Below are 25,239 nucleotides of genomic sequence, written 5' to 3' on the forward strand. Positions count from 1 at the left end.
GTTGTGTTTTTTTCTTTCTTTACTTGTTGGCTTTGTTGCCATTTATTTCCTCATAATGTGTGGATGCATGTAACATGTTGTGTTTGTAAGTGTGGATGTGTGTGACATGTGGTGTAAATGTGGATGTGTGTGACATGTGGTGTAAGTGTGGATGTGTGTGACATGTGATGTTTGTAAGTGTGGATGTGTGTGACATGTTGTGTTTACTGGGTTTTCGAGTATTCTTTTGACTTACAGGATAGCAAAAATAGAAGCAGAACTGGAGAAAATAAAGGATGAGGATTCTTCCTTGGGTAAACAAGTGGACGACTGGCGCAGCGATAAACGTATTCTCACATCCCGCTTAGGAGAAAGGTAAAATATTTAGACATTCTTTTAAAAATGTGTCCCCACCCTCAAAGAAGGTGCCTTGATTCAGGCTAATGTCCCTCTCCTTCCTTGGATCAAACCCAGTTACCTCTCTCAGGCATTGTAATGACCCTTATAGTTTGACTCCTTCCTTATCATTTTAATAATATTTTTTGAAAACACTGAATTGTCTGTTTATTGTTGGTCTTGTGAGAGAGATTCATTCCTATTTTTATGCAGCAAAGGATAGGGAAATGAGAGGGTGAATTATGAAAAATTTCAATACTGGTGATCCTCAGTTTATGATGGGATTATGTTCTAACACACCCGTTGTAAGTCAAAAATACTGTAAGTCGAATATGATTGATGTGATAAATGAGCCGTAAGAGGCAACTAAAATGCCAGGAGCAAGGGGCTAGTAACCCCTTCTCCTGTACACATTACAAAATTTAAATAGAGAAACTTTTGTTTTTCTTTTGGGCCACCCTGCTTTCGTGGGATATGGCTAGTTTTTTGAAAGAACAACAACAACTAACTAAATACCAATATTGCAAAGTAAATAAATGAATACAAGTTTTGGACTTGTCACCTTCATGCTGGGTTCATCTCCAAAGTAATTGCTTTTGCATCATTGCAAAGTAGAAATGTCATAAATAGAACCATCATAAGTCGAGGAACACCTGTACAAGTGCAATCAAAAAGGATGCTGTTAAAATCAATGGTGCTCTCACATCTTGAATATTGTCATGTGCTCATTGTACTTCATGAAGTACACTTCAAACAAGTGTACGAGTATTACTTACAAAATTTTTGTCAGAAAAATTAATATTATGGCTTTTGCATTGAGTACCAATGGCGTATGAATCTGCAATCATCTTTTGATGGTTGCAAGTCACATTGCCACAACTGGAGCAGTTGATTATCAACCCACAGTTAGGAGTGGACTTACAATGGAAAGTGGAGAAGACTCCTTTATCTGTAAGCCATGTGTGTCATAAGAGGCAAGTAATGTGCCGGGATCAAGGGGCTAGTAACCTCTTCTCCTTCTGAATGTTCAAATATCCTGAATATTCACATATTAGGAATGCTCACATACTCTGAGTGTTCTCATATTCCGAATGTTCACATATTCTGATTGTTCAGAACATTTACTGTTACTTAGCATTACCTACTGAGATCTCATCCCACTCACAGCACCTGATCTATGTAATGTTCTTCTTTTTTCAGCAAACCAGCCATATCTCACTGAAGCAGGGTGTCTCAAAAAGAAAAACAAAAGTTTCTCTTTTTAACTTTATTTATGTACAGTAGGGCCTGGTTTAAGGCGATTTCAGATTATGACCAAAACTCGCTATATGGCTCCCCGTCTTTCTAATACCATGGGCCCCACCTGGTTTGTGTACATTCTCTGTGAGCACATCTCTATTATGTCTGGAAACTTTCCAAAATTTCAAGTGTTTTAAAGTCATTCCATATTTTATATGTACTACTCTGATAATTATACTTTATGTATCTGTACCTAAATATACTGACATACTGTGCAGGTACACATTAAAATAATTAAGTGTCCCTCTAGTCTTTACACCATAGTGATACTACATAATAATATTCATTGTTGGGCACATTAACCCTTTCACTGCTGGTGCTGTATAGATACGTCTTACGAGCCAGTGTTGGTGACGTATTAATACTCAAAAATTCTAGTCGGCTTCAAATCTAGCGGGAGAAAGCTGGTAGGCCTACATGTGAGAGAATGGGTCTGCATCGTCAGTATGCACAGTATAAAAAAAATTGGAGAGGCCGCAGCGTATTGGGGGAGTGCTAATTTAGTATGCCTTGGTCACCAAGCCTAGCAGTATGGAATACCTCGCTTTCTGGCAAATTGGGACTCTTCCCTTCCCAAGTGATAGTTCTAACACAGATTAAAGTGTCAGTGAACATGAATCTCATGGTTTTAAGGAGTTTGTGACTGAAAGCAATGCCCAGGCTAACAGAAATAGTGCTGAAAACCCAGATGATTATCAACCTTACACCTTCCACCAAAAAAGTCAAAGTGACTTATTTCCATGTGGATGGTGGGGAAGACAGCATAGTTGGTGGGGAAGACAGCATAGTTGGTGGGGAAGACAGTGTGGGTTGTGGGGAAGGCAACGTCGCTGGTGGGGAAGGCACCGTGGGTTTGTGTAAACAACATAGCAGCTTATGTGTAGATTACCTAGGATAACCCAGAAAAATCAGAAAAAGTGACTTATTTCCATGTGGGTGGTTGGAGAAGACGGCATGGGTGGTGGAGAAGGCAGTGTGGGTAGTGGGGAAGGCTGCTTTGGTGGTGGGGAAGGCAGCATGGGTTTGTGTAAACAGGTTTTATCAACAATGTAATGATAACAATGTTTGTGCAGTTATTGTGTTGCATACAATGAGCAGATATATATTTTTTATTTTTTATTATCACACTGGCCGATTCCCACCAAGGCAGGGTGGCCCGAAAAAGAAAAACTTTCACCATCATTCACTCCATCACTGTCTTGCGAGAAGGGTGCTTTACACTACAGTATTTAAACTGCAATATTAACACCCCTCCTTCAGAGTGCAGACACTGTGCTTCCCATCTCCAGGACTCAAGTCCGGCCTGCCGGTTTCCCTGAACCCCTTCATAAATGTTACTTTGCTCACACTCCAACAGCACGTCAAGTATTAAAAACCATTTGTCTCCATTCACTCCTATCAAACACGCTCACGCATGCCTGCTGGAAGTCCAAGCCCCTCGCACACAAAACCTCCTTTACCCCCTCCCTCCAACAACCTTTCCTAGGCCGACCCCTACCCCGCCTTCCTTCCACTACAGACTGATACACTCTTGAAGTCACTCTGTTTTGCTCCATTCTCTCTACATGTCTGAACCACCTCAACAGCCCTCTGGACAACAGTTTTGGTAATCCCGCACCTCCTCCTAACTTCTAAACTACGAATTCTCTGCATTATATTCACACCACACATTGCCCTCAGACATGACATCTCCACTGCCTCCAGCCTTCTCCTCGCTGCAACATTCATCACCCATGCTTCACACCCATATAAGAGCATTGCTAAAACTATACTCTCAAACATTCCCCTCTTTGCCTCCAAGGACAAAGTTCTTTGTCTCCACAGACTCCTAAGTGCACCGCTCACCCTTTTCCCCTCATCAATTCTATGATTCACCTCATCTTTCATAGACCCATCTAATGACACGTCCACTCCCAAATATCTGAATGCATTCACTTCCTCCATACTCTCTCCCTCCAATCTGATATCCAATCTTTTATCACCTAATCTTTTTGTTATCATAACCTTACTCTTTCCCATATTCACTTTTAATTTTCTTCTTTTGCATTCCCTACCAAATTCATCCACCAACCTCTGCAACTTCTCTTCAGAATCTCCAAAGAGCACAGTGTCATCAGCAAAGAGCAACTGTGACAACTCCCACTTTATGTGTGATTCTTTATCTTTTAACTCCACGCCTCTTGCCAAGACCCTCGCATTTACTTCTCTTACAACCTCATCTATAAATATATTAAACAACTATGGTGACATCACACATCCTTGTCTAAGGCCTACTTTTACTGGGAAATAATCTCCCTCTTTCCTACATACTCTAACTTGAGCCTCACTATCCTCGTAAAAACTCTTCACTGCTTTCAGTAACCTACCTCCTACACCATACACCTGCAATATCTGCTACATTGCCCCCCTATCCACCCTGTCATATGCCTTTTCCAAATCCATAAATGCCACAAAAACCTCTTTAGCCTTATCTAAATACTGTTCACTTACATGTTTCACTGTAAACACCTGGTCCACACACCCCCTACCTTTCCTAAAGCCTCCTTGTTCATCTGCTATCCTATTCTCCGTCTTACTCTTAATTCTTTCAATAATAACTCTACCATACACTTTACCAGGTATACTCAACAGACTTACCCCCTGTAATTTTTGCACTCTCTTTTGTCCCCTTTGCCTTTATACAAAGGAACTATGCATGCTCTCTGCCAATCCCTAGGTACCTTACCCTCTTCCATACATTTATTAAATAATTGCACCAACCACTCCAAAACTATATCCCCACCTGCTTTTAACATTTCTATCTTTATCCCATCAATCCCGGCTGCCTTACCCCCTTTCATTTTACCTATTGGCCTCACGAACTTCCCCCGCTCTCACAACTGGCTCTTCCTCACTCCTACAAGATGTTATTCCTCCTTGCCCTATACACGAAATCACAGCTTCCCTATCTTCATCAACATTTAACAATTCCTCAAAATATTCCCTCCATCTTCCCAATACCTCTAACTCTCCATTTAATAACTCTCCTCTCCTATTTTTAACTGACAAATCCATTTGTTCTCTAGGCTTCCTTAACTTGTTAATCTCACTCCAAAACTTTTTCTTATTTTCAACAAAATTTGTTGATAACATCTCACCCACTCTCTCATTTGCTCTCTTTTTACATTGCTTCACCACTCTCTTAACCTCTCTCTTTTTCTCAATATACTCTTCCCTCCTTGCATCACTTCTACTTTGTAAAAACTTCTCATATGCTAACTTTTTCTCCCTTACTACTCTCTTTACATCATCATTCCACCAATCGCTCCTCTTCCCTCCCGCACCCACTTTCCTGTAACCACAAACTTCTGCTGAACACTCTAACACTACATTTTTAAACCTACCCCAAACCTCTTCGACCCCATTGCCTATGCTTTCGTTAGCCCATCTATCCTCCAATAGCTGTTTATATCTTACCCTAACTGCCTCCTCTTTTAGTTTATAAACCTTCACCTCTCTCTTCCCTGATGCTTCTATTCTCCTTGTATCCCATCTACCTTTTACTCTCAGTGTAGCTACAACTAAAAAGTGATCTGATATCTGTGGCCTCTCTATAAACATGTACATCCTGAAGTCTACTCAACAGTCTTTTATCTACTAATACATAATCCAACAAACTACTGTCATTTCACCCTGCATCATATCTTGTATACTTATTTATCCTCTTTTTCTTAAAATATGTATTACCTATAACTAAACCCCTCTCTATGCAAAGTTCAATCAAAGGGCTCCCATTATCATTTACACCTGGCACCCCAAACTTACCTACCACACCCTCTCTAAAAGTTTCTCCTACTTAAGCATTCATGTCCCCTACCACAATTACTTTCTCACTTGGTTCAAAGGTTCCTATACATTCACATAACATCTCCCAAAATCTCTCTCTCTCCTCTACATTCCTGCCTTCTCCAGGTGCATACACGCTTATTATAACCCACTTTTCGCATCCAACCTTTACTTTAATCCACATAATTCTTGAATTTACACATTCATATTCTCTTTTCTCCTTCCATAACTGATCCTTCAACATTACTGCTACCCCTTCCTTAGCTCTAACTCTCTCAGATACTCCAGATTTAATCCCATTTATTTCCCCCCACCGAAACTCCCTTACCCCCTTCAGCTTTGTTTTGGTTAGGGCCAGGACATCCAACTTCTTTTCATTCGTAACATCAGCAATCATCTGTTTCTTGTCATCCGCACTACATCCACGCACATTCAAGCATCCTAGTTTTATAAAGTTTTTCTTCTTCTCTTTTTTAGTAAATGTCTACAGAAGGGGTTACTAGCCCATTGCTCCCGGCATTTTAGTCACCTCATACGACACGCATGGCTTACGGAGGAAAGATTCTTTTCCACTTCCTCATGGACAATAGAAGAAATAAAGAAGAACAAGAGCTGTTTAGAAAAAGGAGAAAAACCTAGATGTATGTATATATATATGCATGTGCGTGTCTGTGAAGTGTGACCAAAGTGTAAGTAGGAGTAGCAAGATATCCCTGTTATCTAGCGTGTTTATGAGACAGAAAAAGAAACCAGCAATCCTACCATCATGCAAAACAGTTACAGGTTTCTGTTTCACAGTCATCTGGCATGACGGTAGTACTTCCCTGGGTGGTTGCTGTCTACCAACCTACTACCTATACATTATGCATTATATTGGTCTCACAGACCACAAAAGTTACTTGAAAAAATGAGGTATTAGAAAAGAAAAGAAAAAATTGAATGAAGGTAAAAATAATATTACCGAGTGAGCAACAATCACCAATGTTGCTGTAAGCGGTTCACTTTCTGTCAACTTCTCGCCTCTGTATCTCAGTAAGTACCGAATGCAAATTTTTTTTATCTTTTAAAACACTCATAAAAATATTCTTAAGATTTTGGTAAGAAAAAATAATGTTTTCTTTTTTCGAATATTTTACCACACAGCGAGAGTTTAGAATCAGTACAATAAATTTCACATAAATATTGTTATTACCATTATTGTTATAGGTGTGGTCTTTGGGCGGAGAGAAAACATTACGTTTTCTCTGGTCCAGCACCAGACTGGGCCGAACGCAGTTTGGCCCAGTTACTCCCCTCTGCTTTTGTTTACAATTCATGTCATTGCTCGGCATAAATTATTCATTACTTCTCCCTTTGTTTATGATGGCATCTAAAGGTAGTTGTTAGAAATGATTAAATTCAGAGAACAAGGTATGTTGATGGTAATAGTATGGCTCTGGGCCACATTAAATATCGTATAGCTATGTAAGTAGGTGCCACTTTGTAGCCAGGTGGACTGCATAATTACATCTACCGGCTACCTACACCTGACTTCCTACAAATAAATACTTCTCGCCTCTCATCCTACGTTAAAACTATACATATTTTAAGGTAAACAATGAATGTACTTTTGTGTATTCTATCTCTCTGGGCTGCTTTAACCCTTGCACTGTCGGTGCCATAGTACTACGGCTTGCAAGCCAGTGTTGGTGCCATAGTACTACACCAAAATTCTAGCCGCTTCAGATCTAGCAGGAAAAAGCTGGTAGACCTACATATGAGAGAATAGGTCTGAGTGGTCAGTGTGCGCAGTATAAAAAATCATGTAGCACGCAGTGCACAATGAGAAAAAAAAAATTCTGACCATGTGTTTGGTTTATAACACCGATTTTGCAGTGTATTTTTGTATGGTATTTATGGTTGTATTCTCGTTTTCTTGGTCTCACTTGATAGAATGGAAGATATGTTGCAGAAATAGAGATGGCTTTGAATGGTTTTCGAACTAAAAGTAAGTTGAAAATGAGCTCAAAGTAGTGGAAATGTTGGATTTTTTGCCTATGTTCAAGAGTAAACAAATCACACCACACATCCAATACACATCAACTGGTGGGTCTAATATGCTTTCACAAATGTGCCAATATTATTTATACCATTTTTACAACAATGCAGTGGTCTGCATAGCAGTAAATCTTCTATTGTTTGTGTGAATAAAAATTCAAAATGGAAAGTAAGCGTAATATAAGAGGGGCCTGGAGACGTGACTAATGAACAGAGAAAATGTTATTTTAGTGCCAGGAATATCTGCATTGTTTATTCTGGCTCCTATTTTGAAAATGGCCTAACTTGAATTGTGTATGAAATTGGCCAAATTACCAATTTCTGATCACTTTAAATAACAAAAAGGCACAATACCGTGACTGGAACGATACACAAATAACCCGCACATAAAAGACAGAAGCTTACGACGACGTTTCGGTCCGACTTGGACCATTGACAAAGTCACACTAACAGAGGAGGAGCAGGACGGCTATATATAGGCAGGAAGAGGTGGAGGTAGTAGTAGTGGTAGTGGTAGTAGTAGTAGTAGTACAAGAATTGTATATAATACCGACAGGATGAAATGACACATGCACAACACCCGGGCATCCCCACCGTAGACGTTTCGCCATCCAGCCAGCCACTGGATGGCGAAACGTCCACAACAAAGACAACCAGACGCCGCACATGTGTCTAATTTCATCAGTAGATGTAGTAGAAGAAGAAGAGGTAGTAGTAGTGGTAGTGGTAGAAGTGGGAAATAAGGAAGACGAGCCAGTCAAATACAAAGGAAGGGGAGCACTGCAAGAGAGCTAGAAACCCACAGAGGGAGAGCAAGCACACCGAGGTGCGTGAAAGGGGAAGTGGTGAAATAAAATAAAGAAGGAACAGAAACACAAGACAGGAGAGAGAAAGACAACCCAGAGGAGAAAAGGAGAGAGGAAAGGGGAAGAGGAAGAAGAAAAAGAAGAAGAAGAAAAAATGAGGATTCAGGTTAAGTCACGGGTGTTCTGAAGTTTGGAGCATTTTACAATGTAGTGGGAGAGGAAGGCATCTACAGAGACGAAGCCAGGGCTAAGGTTCATACAAGGAAAGTTGTGTATAAGAGAGGATTCAACTAAACGGCGACTGTTCGAGTTGGAAGTAGGGAAGACAGTTTTAGCAGAAGACCAGTGAATAGGATGGCTATGATCTTCCTGCCTATATATAGCCGTCCTGCTCCTCCTCTGTTAGTGTGACTTTGTCAATGGTCCAAGTCGGACCGAAACGTCGTCGTAAGCTTCTGTCTTTTATGTGCGGGTTATTTGTGTATCTGATCACTTTATTGGGTAGTTGAAATCAGTAAATGGGTGTTTTGTTTTTGTACTCAGTTGATAGAACAAATGGAGTTCTAGTGAGATAGCTATGAGTTTGGTCAACTGGAACAATGGAATTGGACTGGACGAAAATAGGGCTCAAAGTGGGCAGAATCTGCAGTGCGTAAATATCACCAAGACCACTAACTTTGCAAGAGCGTAATTCCATAAGTTTTCCATCAAATTTCATACTTTTGATGTCATTAACACCAGGATAAGATTTTCTATCATTTCATAAGAATATTTTTTTTTTATTTCTTCGACACTGAGAGCAAGTTTGTGAGCAGGAGTCGCGACGGTGAAAGGGTTAAGTATCGCATATTAACCCTTAAATGGTCCAAACGTATATATACGTTCACTCGCACAGCACCCTGTGCGACCAATTATGTAAGTGTATTTATGTAAGTGCATTTGTATGTGTATGTTTGGGGGTCTGAAATGGACTAATCTAATTCACAATATTCCTTATGGGAACAAATTCGGTCAGTACTGGCACCTGAACATACTTCTGGAATGAAATAATATCGTAAACCGGGGGTCCACTGTACTTTTTTTTTTATAGAAAAAAGAACACTTTTTTGACGTGTTTTAGAATAAAAAAAAATTAGGGTCAGTACTTACAGAGATAAGTGGCCGAGAAGATGGCACTGGATGCTCACGTGACTGCAAAGTCCTGCCGCTTGTAGAAGTGTTGCCGATATACCTTTTTTTTCTATTTTTCATATTTATATAACTTTTATGTTCTGATAATTACAATTTATAGTACAGTGGACCCCCAGTTTGCGAAGCCATCGGTATCCAATAAATCCGGTATCCGAAGCATTATATTGCAAAAAATTTGCCTCGGTTCCCGTTACAAAACCCGGTATGCGATACAATTCGTACGAGACCTGTCCACGTGTGGCCTGAACTGCCCCGTGTGTGCCAGTATTTACAAGCCAGCCAGTGTGCGTGCATCTAAGGATACATTCGATACATTCCATATTATCACTGTTTTTGGTGCTTGTTTCTGCAAAATAAGTCACCATGGGCCCCAAGAAAGCTTCTAGTGCCAACCCATCGAGACCAAGGGTGCTAATGACTATTGAAATGAAGAAAGAGATAATTGCAAAGTATGAAAGTGGAGTGCGTGTGTCAGACCTGCCCAAGTTGTATAGTAAATCCCAATCAACCATATCTACTATAATGAGCAGGAAAACGACAATCAAGGAAGCTGTTCTTGCAAAAGGTGCAACTGTGATTACAAAACAGCGATCGCAAGTGTTAGAAAATGTTGAGAGACTGTTATTGGTGTGGATAAATGAAAAACAGATAGCAGGAGATAGCATCTCTCAAGCGATCATTTGTGAAAAGGCTAGGCAGTTGCATGATGATTTGGTAAAGAAATTGCCTGCAACTAGTGGTGATGTGAGTGAATTTAAGGCCAGCAAAGGTTGGTTTGAAAGATTTAAGAATCGGAGTGGCATACATAGTGTGATTAGGCATGGTGAGGCTGCCAGTTAAGACCAAAAAGCAGCTGAAAAATTTTATTTATTTTATTATCACACCGGCCGATTCCCACCAAGGCAGGGTGGCCCGAAAAAGAAAAACTTTCACCATCATTCACTCCATCACTGTCTTGCCAGAAGGGTGCTTTACACTACAGTTTTTAAACTGCAACATTAACACCCCTCCTTCAGAGTGCAGGCACTGTACTTCCCATCTCCAGGACTCAAGTCCGGCCTGCCGGTTTCCCTGAATCCCTTCATAAATGTTACTTTGCTCACACTCCAACAGCACGTCAAGTATTAAAAACCATTTGTCTCCATTCACTCCTATCAAACACGCTCACGCATGCCTGCTGGAAGTCCAAGCCCCTCGCACACAAAACCTCCTTTACCCCCTCCCTCCAACCCTTCCTAGGCCGACCCCTACCCCGCCTTCCTTCCACTACAGACTGATACACTCTTGAAGTCATTCTGTTTCGCTCCATTCTCTCTACATGTCCGAACCACCTCAACAACCCTTCCTCAGCCCTCTGGACAACAGTTTTGGTAATCCCGCACCTCCTCCTAACTTCCAAACTACGAATTCTCTGCATTATATTCACACCACACATTGCCCTCAGACATGACATCTCCACTGCCTCCAGCCTTCTCCTCGCTGCAACATTCATCACCCACGCTTCACACCCATATAAGAGCGTTGGTAAAACTATACTCTCATACATTCCCCTCTTTGCCTCCAAGGACAAAGTTCTTTGTCTCCACAGACTCCTAAGTGCACCACTCACTCTTTTTCCCTCATCAATTCTATGATTCACCTCATCTTTCATAGACCCATCTGCTGACACGTCCACTCCCAAATATCTGAATACGTTCACCTCCTCCATACTCTCTCCCTCCAATCTGATATTCAATCTTTCATCACCTAATCTTTTTGTTATCCTCATAACCTTACTCTTTCCTGTATTCACCTTTAATTTTCTTCTTTTGCACACCCTACCAAATTCATCCACCAATCTCTGCAACTTCTCTTCAGAATCTCCCAAGAGCACAGTGTCATCAGCAAAGAGCAGCTGTGACAACTCCCACTTTGTGTGTGATTCTTTATCTTTTAACTCCACGCCTCTTGCCAAGACCCTCGCATTTACTTCTCTTACAACCCCATCTATAAATATATTAAACAACCACGGTGACATCACACATCCTTGTCTAAGGCCTACTTTTACTGGGAAAAAATTTCCCTCTTTCCTACATACTCTAACTTGAGCCTCACTATCCTCGTAAAAACTCTTCACTGCTTTCAGTAACCTACCTCCTACACCATACACTTGCAACATCTGCCACATTGCCCCCCTATCCACCCTGTCATACGCCTTTTCCAAATCCATAAATGCCACAAAGACCTCTTTAGCCTTATCTAAATACTGTTCACTTATATGTTTCACTGTAAACACCTGGTCCACACACCCCCTACCTTTCCTAAAGCCTCCTTGTTCATCTGCTATCCTATTCTCCGTCTTACTCTTAATTCTTTCAATTATAACTCTACCATACACTTTACCAGGTACACTCAACAGACTTATCCCCCTATAATTTTTGCACTCTCTTTTATCCCCTTTGCCTTTATACAAAGGAACTATGCATGCTCTCTGCCAATCCCTAGGTACCTTACCTTCTTCCATACATTTATTAAATAATTGCACCAACCACTCCAAAACTATATCCCCACCTGCTTTTAACATTTCTATCTTTATCCCATCAATCCCGGCTGCCTTACCCCCTTTCATTTTACCTACTGCCTCACGAACTTCCCCCACACTCACAACTGGCTCTTCCTCACTCCTACAAGATGTTATTCCTCCTTGCCCTATACACGAAATCACAGCTTCCCTATCTTCATCAACATTTAACAATTCCTCAAAATATTCCTTCCATCTTCCCAATACCTCTAACTCTCCATTTAATAACTCTCCTCTCCTATTTTTAACTGACAAATCCATTTGTTCTCTAGGCTTTCTTAACTTGTTAATCTCACTCCAAAACTTTTTCTTATTTTCAACAAAATTTGTTGATAACATCTCACCCACTCTCTCATTTGCTCTCTTTTTACATTGCTTCACCACTCTCTTAACTTCTCTCTTTTTCTCCATATACTCTTCCCTCCTTGCATCACTTCTACTTTGTAAAAACTTCTCATATGCTAACTTTTTCTCCCTTACTACTCTCTTTACATCATCATTCCACCAATCGCTCCTCTTCCCTCCTGCACCCACTTTCCTGTAACCACAAACTTCTGCTGAACACTCTAACACTACATTTTTAAACCTACCCCATACCTCTTCGACCCCATTGCCTATGCTCTCATTAGCCCATCTATCCTCCAATAGCTGTTTATATCTTACCCTAACTGCCTCCTCTTTTAGTTTATAAACCTTCACCTCTCTCTTCCCTGATGCTTCTATTCTCCTTGTATCCCATCTACCTTTTACTCTCAGTGTAGCTACAACTAGAAAGTGATCTGATATATCTGTGGCCCCTCTATAAACATGTACATCCTGAAGTCTACTCAACAGTCTTTTATCTACCAATACATAATCCAACAAACTACTGTCATTTCGCCCTACATCATATCGTGTATACTTATTTATCCTCTTTTTCTTAAAATATGTATTACCTATAACTAAACCCCTTTCTATACAAAGTTCAATCAAAGGGCTCCCATTATCATTTACACCTGGCACCCCAAACTTACCTACCACACCCTCTCTAAAAGTTTCTCCTACTTTAGCATTCAAGTCCCCTACCACAATTACTCTCTCACTTGGTTCAAAGGCTCCTATACATTCACTTAACATCTCCCAAAATCTCTCTCTCTCCTCTGCATTCCTCTCTTCTCCAGGTGCATACACGCTTATTATGACCCACTTCTCGCATCCAACCTTTACTTTAATCCACATAATTCTTGAATTTACACATTCATATTCTCTTTTCTCCTTCCATAACTGATCACTTAACATTACTGCTACCCCTTCCTTTGCTCTAACTCTCTCAGATACTCCAGATTTAATCCCATTTATTTCCCCCCACTGAAACTCTCCTACCCCCTTCAGCTTTGTTTCGCTTAGGGCCAGGACATCCAACTTCTTTTCATTCATAACATCAGCAATCATCTGTTTCTTGTCATCCGCACTACATCCACGCACATTTAAGCAACCCAGTTTTATAAAGTTTTTCTTCTTCTCTTTTTTAGTAATTGTATACAGGAGAAGGGGTTACTAGCCCATTGCTCCCGGCATTTTAGTCGCCTCATACGACACGCATGGCTTACGGAGGAAAGATTCTTTTCCACTTCCCCATGGACAATAGAAGAAATAAAAAAGAACAAGAGCTATTTAGAAAAAGGAGAAAAACCTAGATGTATGTATATATATATATGCATGTGCGTGTCTGTGAAGTGTGACCAAAGTGTAAGTAGGAGTAGCAAGATATCCCTGTTATCTTAGCGTGTTTATGAGACAGAAAAAGAAACCAGCAATCCTACCATCATGCAAAACAGTTACAGGTTTTTGTTTCACAGTCATCTGGCAGGACGGTAGTACTTCCCTGGGTGGTTGCTGTCTACCAACCTACTACCCAGCTGAAAAATATGTGCATGAATTCAAGGAGTACATAGAGGCTGAAGGATTGAAACCTGAACAAGTGTTTAATTGTGACGAAACATGCCTGTTTTGGAAGAAATTGCCAAGCAGGACTTACATTACTCAGGAGGAAAAGGCACTCCAAGGACATTAGCCTATGAAAGACAGGCTTACTCTTCTGATGTGTGCCAATGCTAGTGGTGATTGCAAAGTGAAGCCTTTATTGGTGTATCACTCAGAAACTCCGAGAGCGTTCAGGCAAAAGAATATCCTCAAGGCTAATTTGTGTGTGCTGTGGAGGGGAAACACTAAGGCATGGGTCACTAGGGACTTTTTCTATGACTGGTTACACCATACATTTGCCCCCAATGTGAAAAATTACCTAATTGAAAAGAAATTAGACCTTAAGTGCCTCCTGGTGTTAGACAATGCCCCTGGTCATCCTACAGACTTGGCAGAGCGACTTTGTGGGGACATGAGCTTCATTAAGGTCAAGTTTTTGCCTCCTAATACCACTCCTCTCCTGCAGCCCATGGACCAGCAGGTCATTTCCAACTTCAAGAAACTGTACACAAAAGCTTTGTTTGAAAGGTGCTTTGAAGTGACCACAGATACTCTATTGACTCTAAAAGAGTTTTGGAAGGATCGCTTTAATATCCTCAATTGTGTAAACCTTATAGGTAAGGCTTGGGAGGGAGTGACTAAGAGGACCTTGAACTCTGCTTGGAAGAAACTGTGGCCAGAATGTGTAGACAAAAGGGGTTTTGAAGGGTTTGAGGCTAACCCTGGGAATCCTATGCCAGTTGAGGAATCCATTGTGGCATTGGGGAAGTCCTTGGGGTTGGAGGTTAGTGGGGAGGATGTGGAAGAGTTAGTGGAGGAGGACAATGACGAACTAACCACTAATGAGCTGCTAGATCATCTTTAAGAGCAAGAGGCCAGACCTGAGGAAACTTCTTCGGAGGAGGGGAGAGAGAAATTGAAGAAGTTGCCTACTTCAAAGATTAAGGAAATGTGTGCAAAGTGGCTTGAAGTGCAAACCTTTTTTGATGAAAATCACCCAGACACAGCTACTGCAAGCCGTGTTGGCAACCTGTACACTGACAATGTTGTGAACCACTTTAGGAAAGTCATCAAGGAACGAGAGGTACAGGCCTCTATGGTCAGATATGTTGTGCGACAGAAGTCCAGTGACTCTCAAGCTGGTCCTAGTGGCATTAAAAGAAGAAGGGAAGTAACTCCGGAAAAGGACTTGCTACCTCAAGTCCTAATGGAAGGGGATTCCCCTTCTAAACATTAAAAACTTCGACACTCTCCCCGCCTCCCATCCCATCAATCATCACCAGATCTTCATTAAAGGTAAGTGTCAATTATTCTATTGTGATTATTCTATTGTTATTATTGTTATTGTAATTATTATATTGCAATAAACTTAATATTTCATGTGGTAAAAGTTTTTTTTTTTTCATACTTTTGGGTGTCTTGCATGGATTAATTTGATTTCCATTATTTCTTATGGGGAAAATTGATTCGCTTTCCAATAATTTTGCTTTACGATGAGCTCTCAGGAACGGATTAATAACATGAACCGGGGGTCCTCTGTAGTTCTTGTCATTTTATAACCAATCTTTGTTCTGACACTAGTATTAGGTACTGAAATTGTACTCAAATTGTTACAAACACACTGACAGGTGGACATTTACACCTGCCTTGGTCATTTACTATTGTCTTGGAATATATACGAAGTATTTATAGGTCCCAGCAATGTTTTGGATGTGTGGAAGTATATAATAACAATGAGGAGGAGGAGGAGGAGGAGGAGAAGGTGGAGAAGGAGGAAGAGGAGGAGGAGGAAGAGGAGGAGGAGGAAGAGGAGAAGGAGGAAGAGGAGAAGGAGGAGGGGAGAAGGAGGAGGAAGAGAAGGAGGAGGAGGAAAAGGAGAAGGAGGAGGGGGAAAAGGAGGAGGAGAAGAAGAATAGGTAACAATAATAATAGGTAATAATAAGTTGCCTCGAAGCGTGAAAAACAAAGTCCACCCCTGACAGTGACATGATAAGATGAGATAACATCTGATAAGAGCTGAGGTTTGATGAGCATACTCAATTAGAAAAGATTAGAGGTGATATTTGATGAGCATCGCCCTCGCTTTGTTTTCGCTGGCACACAAACTTGTCTGTCTGTCAAGCTCCCTGTCTATCTGTCTATCCGTCTAGCTCTCTGTCTCAGAGAGAACCACAAGACTGCGTCATCACCTTTACTCACATCTTCTAGCAGAGTATAGCACTTTGTCTGGATTTTTTGGGTTATCCTAGGTAATTTACACTATGTATACTTGTATTTATGTGTACCTGTTAGACAGAGATAGACAGACAGACATAGAAAGAGAGAGACAGATTGAAAGAGATACAGAGACAGATAGACAAAGACAGATAGACACAGAGACAGATAGATATAGACAGACAGAGATAGACAGACAGAGATAGACAGACAGAGATAGAGATAGACTGACAGACATAGATCCTAAACTTGGGGTTAACATCACTTTCCTCTTAAAAGAGGAGTGTTAATATGACATTACATCAGTGAATCCTTGGTGTTTGCTGCACTGTTTGCTCTAGCTGGCACTAGGACCCATTCAATGCTGACAGTGCATCTCAGGCCAATCGTGGCAAATTTGAAGGCAGGAAAAATAAAACATATATACGTATATATATATATATATATATATATATATATATATATATATATATATATATATATATATATATATATATATATATATATATATATATATTTTTATTTATTTTGTATAAAGGCAAAGGGGACAAAAGAGAGTGCAAAAATTATAGGGGGATAAGTCTGTTGAGTATACCTGGTAAAGTGTATGGTAGAGTTATTATTGAAAGAATTAAGAGTAAGATGGAGAATAGGATAGCAGATGAACAAGGAGGCTTTAGGAAAGGTAGGGGGTGTGTGGACCAGGTGTTTACAGTGAAACATATAAGTGAACAGTATTTAGATAAGGCTAAAGAGGTCTTTGTGGCATTTATGGATTTGGAAAAGGCATATGACAGGGTGGATAGGGGGGCAATGTGGCAGATGTTGCAGGTGTATGGTGTAGGAGATAGGTTACTGAAAGCAGTGAAGAGTTTTTACGAGGATAGTGAGGCTCAAGTTAGAGTATGTAGGAAAGAGGGAAATTATTTCCCAGTAAAAGTAGGCCTTAGACAAGGATGTGTGATGTCACCGTGGTTGTTTAATATATTTATGGATGGGGTTGTAAGAGAAGTAAATGCGAGGGTCTTGGCAAGAGGCGTGGAATTAAAAGATAAAGAATCACACATAAAGTGGGAGTTGTCACAGTTGCTCTTTGCTGATGACACTGTGCTCTTGGGAAATTCTGAAGAGAAGTTGCAGAGGTTGGTGGATGAATTTGGTGGGGTATGCAAAAGAAGAAAATTAATAGTGAATACATGAAAGACTAAGGTTATGAGGATAACGAAAAGATTGGGTGATGAAAGATTGGATATCAGATTGGAGGGAGAGAGTATGTAGGAGGTGAATGTATTCAGATATTTGGGAGTGGACGTGTCAGCGGATGGGTCTATGAAGGATGAGGTGAATCATAGAATTGATGAGGGGAAAAGGGTGAGCAGTGCACTTAGGAGTCTGTGGAGACAAAGAACTTTGTCCTTGGAGGCAAAGAGGGGAATGTATGAGAGTATAGTTTTACCAACGCTCTTATATGGGTGTGAAGCATGGGTGATGAATGTTACAGCGAGGAGAAGGCTGGAGGCAGTGGAGATGTCATGTCTGAGGGCAATGTGTGGTGTGAATATAATGCAGAGAATTCGTAGTTTAGAAGTTAGGAGGAGGTGCGGGATTACCAAAAATCTTGTCCAGAGGGCTGAGGAAGGGTTGTTGAGGTGGTTCGGACATGTAGAGAGAATGGAGCGAAACAGAATGACTTCAAGAGTGTATCAGTCTTTAGTGGAAGGAAGGCGGGGTAGGGGTCGGCCTAGGAAAGGTTGGAGGGAGGGCGTAAAGGAGGTTTTGTGTGCGAGGGGCTTGGACTTCCAGCAGGCATGCGTGAGTGTGTTTGATAGGAGTGAACGGAGACAAATGGTTTTTAATACTTGACGTGCTGTTGGAGTGTGAGCAAAGTAACATTTATGAAGGGATTCAGGGAAACTGGCAAGCCGGACTTGAGTCCTGGAGATGGGAAGTACAGTGCCTGCACTCTGAAGGAGGGGTGTTAATGTTACAGTTTAAAAACTGTAGTGTAAAGCACCCTTCTGGCAAGACAGTGATGGAGTGAATGATGGTGAAAGTGTTTCTTTTTCGGGCCACCCTGCCTTGGTGGGAATCGGCCAGTGTGATAATAATAATAATAATAATAATAATAATAATAATAATATATATATATATTTTTTTTTTTTTATCACACTGGCCGATTCCCACCAAGGCAGGGTGGCCCGAAAAAGAAAAACTTTCACCATCATTCACTCCATCACTGTCTTGCCAGAAGGGTGCTTTACACTACAGTTTTTAAACTGCAACATTAACACCCCTCCTTCAGAGTGCAGGCACTGTACTTCCCATCTCCAGGACTCAAGTCCGGCCTGCCGGTTTCCCTGAATCCCTTCATAAATGTTACTTTGCTCACACTCCAACAGCACGTCAAGTATTAAAAACCATTTGTCTCCATTCACTCCTATCAAACACGCTCACGCATGCCTGCTGGAAGTCCAAGCCCCTCACACACAAAACCTCCTTTACCCCCTCCCTCCAACCTTTCCTAGGCCGACCCCTACCCCGCCTTCCTTCCACTACAGACTGATACCCTCTTGAAGTCATTCTGTTTTGCTCCATTCTCTCTACATGTCCGAACCACCTCAACAACCCTTCCTCAGCCCTGTGGACAACAGTTTTGGTAATCCCGCACCTCCTCCTAACTTCCAAACTACGAATTCTCTGCATTATATTCACACCACACATTGCCCTCAGACATGACATCTCCACTGCCTCCAGCCTTCTCCTCGCTGCAACATTCATCACCCATGCTTCACACCCATATAAGAGCGTTGGTAAAACTATACTCTCATACATTCCCCTCTTTGCCTCCAAGGACAAAGTTCTTTGTCTCCACAGACTCCTAAGTGCACCACTCACTCTTTTTCCCTCATCAATTCTATGATTCACCTCATCTTTCATAGACCCATCTGCTGACACGTCCACTCCCAAATATCTGAATACGTTCACCTCCTCCATACTCTCTCCCTCCAATCTGATATTCAATCTTTCATCACCTAATCTTTTTGTTATCCTCATAACCTTACTCTTTCCTGTATTCACCTTTAATTTTCTTCTTTTGCACACCCTACCAAATTCATCCACCAATCTCTGCAACTTCTCTTCAGAATCTCCCAAGAGCACAGTGTCATCAGCAAAGAGCAGCTGTGACAACTCCCACTTTGTGTGTGATTCTTTATCTTTTAACTCCATGCCTCTTGCCAAGACCCTCGCATTTACTTCTCTTACAACCCCATCTATAAATATATTAAACAACCACGGTGATATCACACATCCTTGTCTAAGGCCTACTTTTACTGGGAAAAAATTTCCCTCTTTCCTACATACTCTAACTTGAGCCTCACTATCCTCGTAAAAACTCTTCACTGCTTTCAGTAACCTACCTCCTACACCATACACTTGCAACATCTGCCACATTGCCCCCCTATCCACCCTGTCATATGCCTTTTCCAAATCCATAAATGCCACAAAGACCTCTTTAGCCTTATCTAAATACTGTTCACTTATATGTTTCACTGTAAACACCTGGTCCACACACCCCCTACCTTTCCTAAAGCCTCCTTGTTCATCTGCTATCCTATTTTCCGTCTTACTCTTAATTCTTTCAATTATAACTCTACCATACACTTTACCAGGTATACTCAACAGACTTATCCCCCTATAATTTTTGCACTCTCTTTTATCCCCTTTGCCTTTATACAAAGGAACTATGCATGCTCTCTGCCAATATATATATATATATATATATATATATATATATATATATATATATATATATATAGATATATATATATATATATATATATATATATATATATATGGAGACGAATGGTACTTGGGACCTGACGATCTGTTGGAGTGTGAGCAGGGTAATATTTAGTGAAGGGATTCAGGGAAACCGGTTATTTTCATATAGTCAGACTTGAGTCCTGGAAATGGGAAGTACAATGCCTGCACTTTAAAGGAGGGGTTTGGGATATTGGCAGTTTGGAGGGATATGTTGTGTATCTTTATATGTGTATGCTTCTAGACTGTTGTATTCTGAGCACCTCTGCAAAAACAGTGATAATGTGCGAGTGTGTGTGGTGAAAGTGTTGAATGATGATGAAAGTATTTTCTTTTTGGGGATTTTCTTTCTTTTTTTTTTGGGTCACCCTGCCTCGGTGGGAGACGGCCGACTTGTTGAAAAAAAAAAAAAAAATATATACACACACACACACACACGTTTGGGGCGCTAAGCGTAAGAACGTATATATACGTTTGGACCATTTAAGGGTTAAGTTTGGAACAGGGAGCCAGGGCTACCTACACGTGACTTCCTACAAATAAGTACAGTGGACCCCCGCTTAACGATCACCTCCAAATGCGACCAATTATGTAAGTGTATTTATGTAAGTGCGTTTGTACGTGTATGTTTGGGGGTCTGAAATGGACTAATCTACTTCACAATATTCCTTATGGGAAAAAATTCGGTCAGTACTGGCACCTGAACATACTACTGGAATGAAAAAAGTTCGTTAACCGGGGGTCCACTGTACTACTCACCCCTCGCCCTAGATTAAGACTACAAATATTTTAGGGTAAATAACTCAAAAAGGCACAATACAGTGGACCTCCAACATTCGATGGCATTGACATTCGATAAATCCGACATTCGATGCATTTTAACGCAAAAATTTCACCTCGACGTTCAACGGAAAACCCGACATTCGATATGATTCGTATGAGACGTGTCCACATGTGGCCTGAACTGTCCCGTGTGTTCCAGTGTTTACAAGCCAGCAAGTGTGTGCGCATCTAAGGATACATTCGGTACATTCCATATTATCACTGTTTTTATTGCTTGTTTCTGCAAAATAAGTAACCATGGACCCCAAGAAAGTTTCTAGTGCCAACCCTTCGAGAAAAAAGGTGCTAATGACTATTGAAATGAAGAAAGAGATAATTGCAAAGTATAAAAGTGGAGTGCATGTGTCGGAGCTGGCCACGTTGTATAGTAAACCCCAATAAACCATCTCTACTATAGTGAGCAGGAAAACGACAATCGAGGAAGCTGTTGTTGCAAAAGGTGCAACTTTGTTTTCGAAACAGAGATCGCTAGTGTTAGAAGATGTTGAGAGACTGTTATTAGTGTGGATAAATGAAAAACAGATAGCAGGAGATAGCATCTCTCAAGCGATCATTTGTGAAAAGGCTAGGCAGTTGCATGATGATTTGGTAAAAGAATTGCCTGCAACTAGTGGTGATGTGAGTGAATTTAAGGCCAGCAAAGGTTGGTCTGAAAGATTTAAGAATCGTAGTGGCATACACAGTGTGGTAAGGCATGGTGAGGTTGCAAGTGCAAACCTTTTTTGATGAAAATCACCCTGACACAGCTACTGCAAGCCATGCTGGTGACTATTACACTGACAATGTTGTGAACCACTTTAGGAAAGTCATAAAGGAACGAGAGGAACAGGCCTCTATGGACAGGTATGTTGTGCGACAGAAGTCCAGTGACTCTCAAGCTGATCGTAGTGGCATTAAAAGAAGAAGGGAAGTAACCCTGGAAAAAGACTCGATACCTCAAGTCCTAATGGAAGGGGATTCCCCTTCTAAACACTGACACCATCCACACTCTCCCTCCTCCCATCCCATCAATCATCACCAGATCTTCATTAAAGGGAAGTGTCAATTATTCTATTGTTATTAATATATTGTTATTGTTATTGTAATTATTCTATTGCATTAAACTTAATATTTCATGTGGTAAAATTTTTTTTTTCATACTTTTGGGTGTCCTGCACGGATTAATTTGATTTCCATTATTTCTTATGGGGAAAATTAATTTGACTTTCAATATTTTCGACATTTGATGAGCTCTCAGGAATGGATTAATATCGAATGTCGAGGGTCCACTGTACTGTGACTGGAACGATACACAAATAACCCGCACATAGAAGAGAGGAGCTTACTACGACTTTTTGGTCCGACTTGGACCATTTAGAAAGTCACACTAATGAAAAGGAGAGGAGGGGTATATATAGGCAGGAGGTGGTAGTAGTAGTAGTGGTGGAGGTTGAGGGTAGTAGTAGTGAGGAAGGTATTCTTGACTACCCTTCCCATTTCATAGACTCTGTCTTCTGATGTGCTAAACGTAATTTCTTCTCTCCCAAACTCTCTGCTCCTGAGAACACTTCTGTCCTCTGCCTTCCCTACATTTCCAGTCTTTCTAATCTCAACAACTCTCTCTGTTCCTTAGACATCGAACTTGCTTTCCGCCAGACTAACACTCTTCACACTAATCTCGTTCATACCTCTCCTCCTTCTACAGATGCTTCTGGTGTCCACTCTATTTCTTGTTCCTCCTGTCCCCTTCAGTACTTTGCAGAACTGGCCGATCTCTTTCTGACAGACTTATGGAGCACAAAAATAGTGTTAGGCCTGCCGACACTAACAATGCTCTTTTCTGTCACGTCAGAGATCACAGCCATCCTATTGACTGGTCTTCTGCTAAAACTGTCTTCCCTACCTCCAACTTTAACAGTCACCGTCTGTTTGAATCCTCCCTAATACACAACTTTCCTTGTATGAATCTTAGTGGTGGCTTTGTCTCTGTAGATGCCTTCCTCTCCCACTACGTACATTGTAAAATGTTCCAAACTTCACAACACTCCTGACTTAACCTGATACCTCCTTTTTCTTCTTCTCCCTCTTCCCCTTTCCTCTTTCCTTTTTGTCCTTTGGGTTGTCTTTTTTTGCCTTGTGTATTTGTTCCTTCATCATTTATTTATTTATCCCCCCCCCCCCCCTCTGTGTTCTTGCTCTTACCCTCTGTGGGTACCTAGCTCCCATGCAGTGCTCCTCTTTCTTGGTATTTGACTGGCTCCTTCCCCACTACTACTACCTTCTACCTCCACAACTACTATTACTACTACTACTGCTACCACCTCCTTCCTATATATACTCCTCCTCTCCTTTTCGTTAGTGTGACATTGTAAATGGTCCAAGTCAGACCAAAACGTCATCGTAAGCTCCTGTCTTCTATGTGAGGGTTGTGTATTTTAAGGTAAGTAATGAATGTACTGTGTGTGTATTTTACTTTTTATTTTGTTTTTTAATGCCTAGTTCTATTATTAACTTAATATAAGTTAGTGTAAACTTGTTGTCTGGCATTTATAAGTGGAAAAAGTGGCATTCTGCTTTCCAGCAATGTCTGCTATCCGGCAGTAGCCTGGAACCTAACCTGCCATATAATGGGGACCCTACTGTGTACAGGAGAAGGGGTTACTAACCCCTTTCTCCCAACATTTTAGTCGCCTCATACGACAAGCATGGCTTATGTAGGAACAGTTCTGTTCCATTTCCCCATGGAGACCATGTAATGTTACTTAAAATTCTCAGATCACCTGATCCCAGGATCACATGCTCCGAGAAAGTTTATATCTAAATAGGCAATAGTAAATAACTTTCAATGGACCAATACTAGGTAGGTAATAGTGACCAGGTATGGTGAGAAGATATTGGTTGTGAACTATTAATTAAGAATCTTAATATTCCACAGAAAAGTACTGGAAAAGAAGATTGAAGTTAAAAGAGGCCAAATCGAGCGATGGAAGGAAAAGGAAATTAATCTGCAAGAAGAAGAAGGAATAATGAAGGTGCAGCAACAGGTAAAAACTATATGCTTTTGTGCATTAACCCTTTGACTGTTTCGGTCGTATATACAGTAGACAATCATATAACACGGTAGTTACGTTCCTGAAAACACCGTGTAAGATGAACTGAAAAACTTACGGGAAAAATAGGGTTACGTTCCTAAGAGCCCCGAATAAGCCAAACAACTTTTTTTTAGGCCTCCACATCTTACAAAAATAAAAGTGAAAATGTAATTGTAGTTCATTGTTATGATGTATTATGTTGTTTTTACTGCTTAAGACTACAAATGTAACAGAAATAATAGTATTTCTTACCTTAAATTTTGAGTGCTGGTGTTTGTGGATGATTGTGAAGAGAGTGGAGAGTTATGTTGTGGTCCTACTGGGCTGAGGTGGATGGTAGAGGTTCTGGTACTGAAGTTGATGGTTGTACTGGAGTGTCGAACTTTGTCAGTCAGTCGAGTGATTCAGTAAGTCAGTCATGTGATTCAGTAAGTCAGTCAGGTAATTCGGCAAGTCAGTCAAGTGATTCAGTAAGTCAGTCAAGTGATTCAACAAGTCAGTCAAGTGATTCAGTAAGTCAGTCAAGTGATTCAGTAAGTCAGTTAAGTTGTTCAGTAAGTCAGTCAAGTCATCCAGTAAGTCAGTTAAGTTGTTCAGTAAGTCAGTCAAGTCATTCAGTAAGTCAGTCAAGTCATTCAGTAAGTCAGTCAAGTCATTCAGTAAGTCAGTCAAGTGATTCAGTAAGTTTCAAGTCATTCAGTAAGTCAGTCAAGTCGTTCAGTCAGTCAAGTATGAAGTACAAATGCTTTGACATATATATACTCATAAATTCTAGCAGCTTCAGATCAAGCAGGAGAAAGCTGGTAGACCCACATGTGAGAGAATGGGTCTGTGTGGTCAGTGTGCAGGGACAAGATAGGCCCACTCAAAAGTTCCTCGGGTCAGCTCACTGACAGTGATAAGGATCCTGCAGCACGCAGTGCACAATGAGGAAAACAAGAACTCCGACCGTTTTTTCATTTTTTTTTCATTGCAGACTTTGTGGTCAATTTTCGTATAGTATTTATGGTTGTATTCTCGTTTTCTTGGTCTCATTTGATAGAATGGACAACATATAGAAATAGAGGTGATTTTGATTGGTTTTACTATGAAAAGAATCTTGAAATGGAGCTCAAAGTAAGGGAAATGTTTGATTTTTGCCAGTGTTCAAAAGTAAACAAATGATGTCGTTTTCCAATAAAAGTCCAAGTAGCCATTCTGATATGCAGTCATGAATGGGTTGACATTATTTATA

General features: G+C 40.7%; 1 protein-coding gene across 1 annotated transcript in view; it reads left to right on the forward strand.

The window, feature by feature from the left end:
* SMC5 (structural maintenance of chromosomes 5) overlaps positions 1-25,239 on the forward strand; it is a 454,493-nt gene that overhangs the window by 170,636 nt on the left and 258,618 nt on the right. The window contains exons 10-11 of the mRNA XM_070098521.1: positions 238-354; positions 23,849-23,957. Of these exons, the coding sequence (XP_069954622.1) occupies positions 238-354; positions 23,849-23,957 (226 nt within the window). The remainder of the gene's footprint in view (positions 1-237; positions 355-23,848; positions 23,958-25,239) is intronic.

This window comes from Cherax quadricarinatus, chromosome 62 (genome assembly GCF_038502225.1).
Source record: "Cherax quadricarinatus isolate ZL_2023a chromosome 62, ASM3850222v1, whole genome shotgun sequence".
NCBI lineage: Eukaryota > Metazoa > Arthropoda > Malacostraca > Decapoda > Parastacidae > Cherax > Cherax quadricarinatus.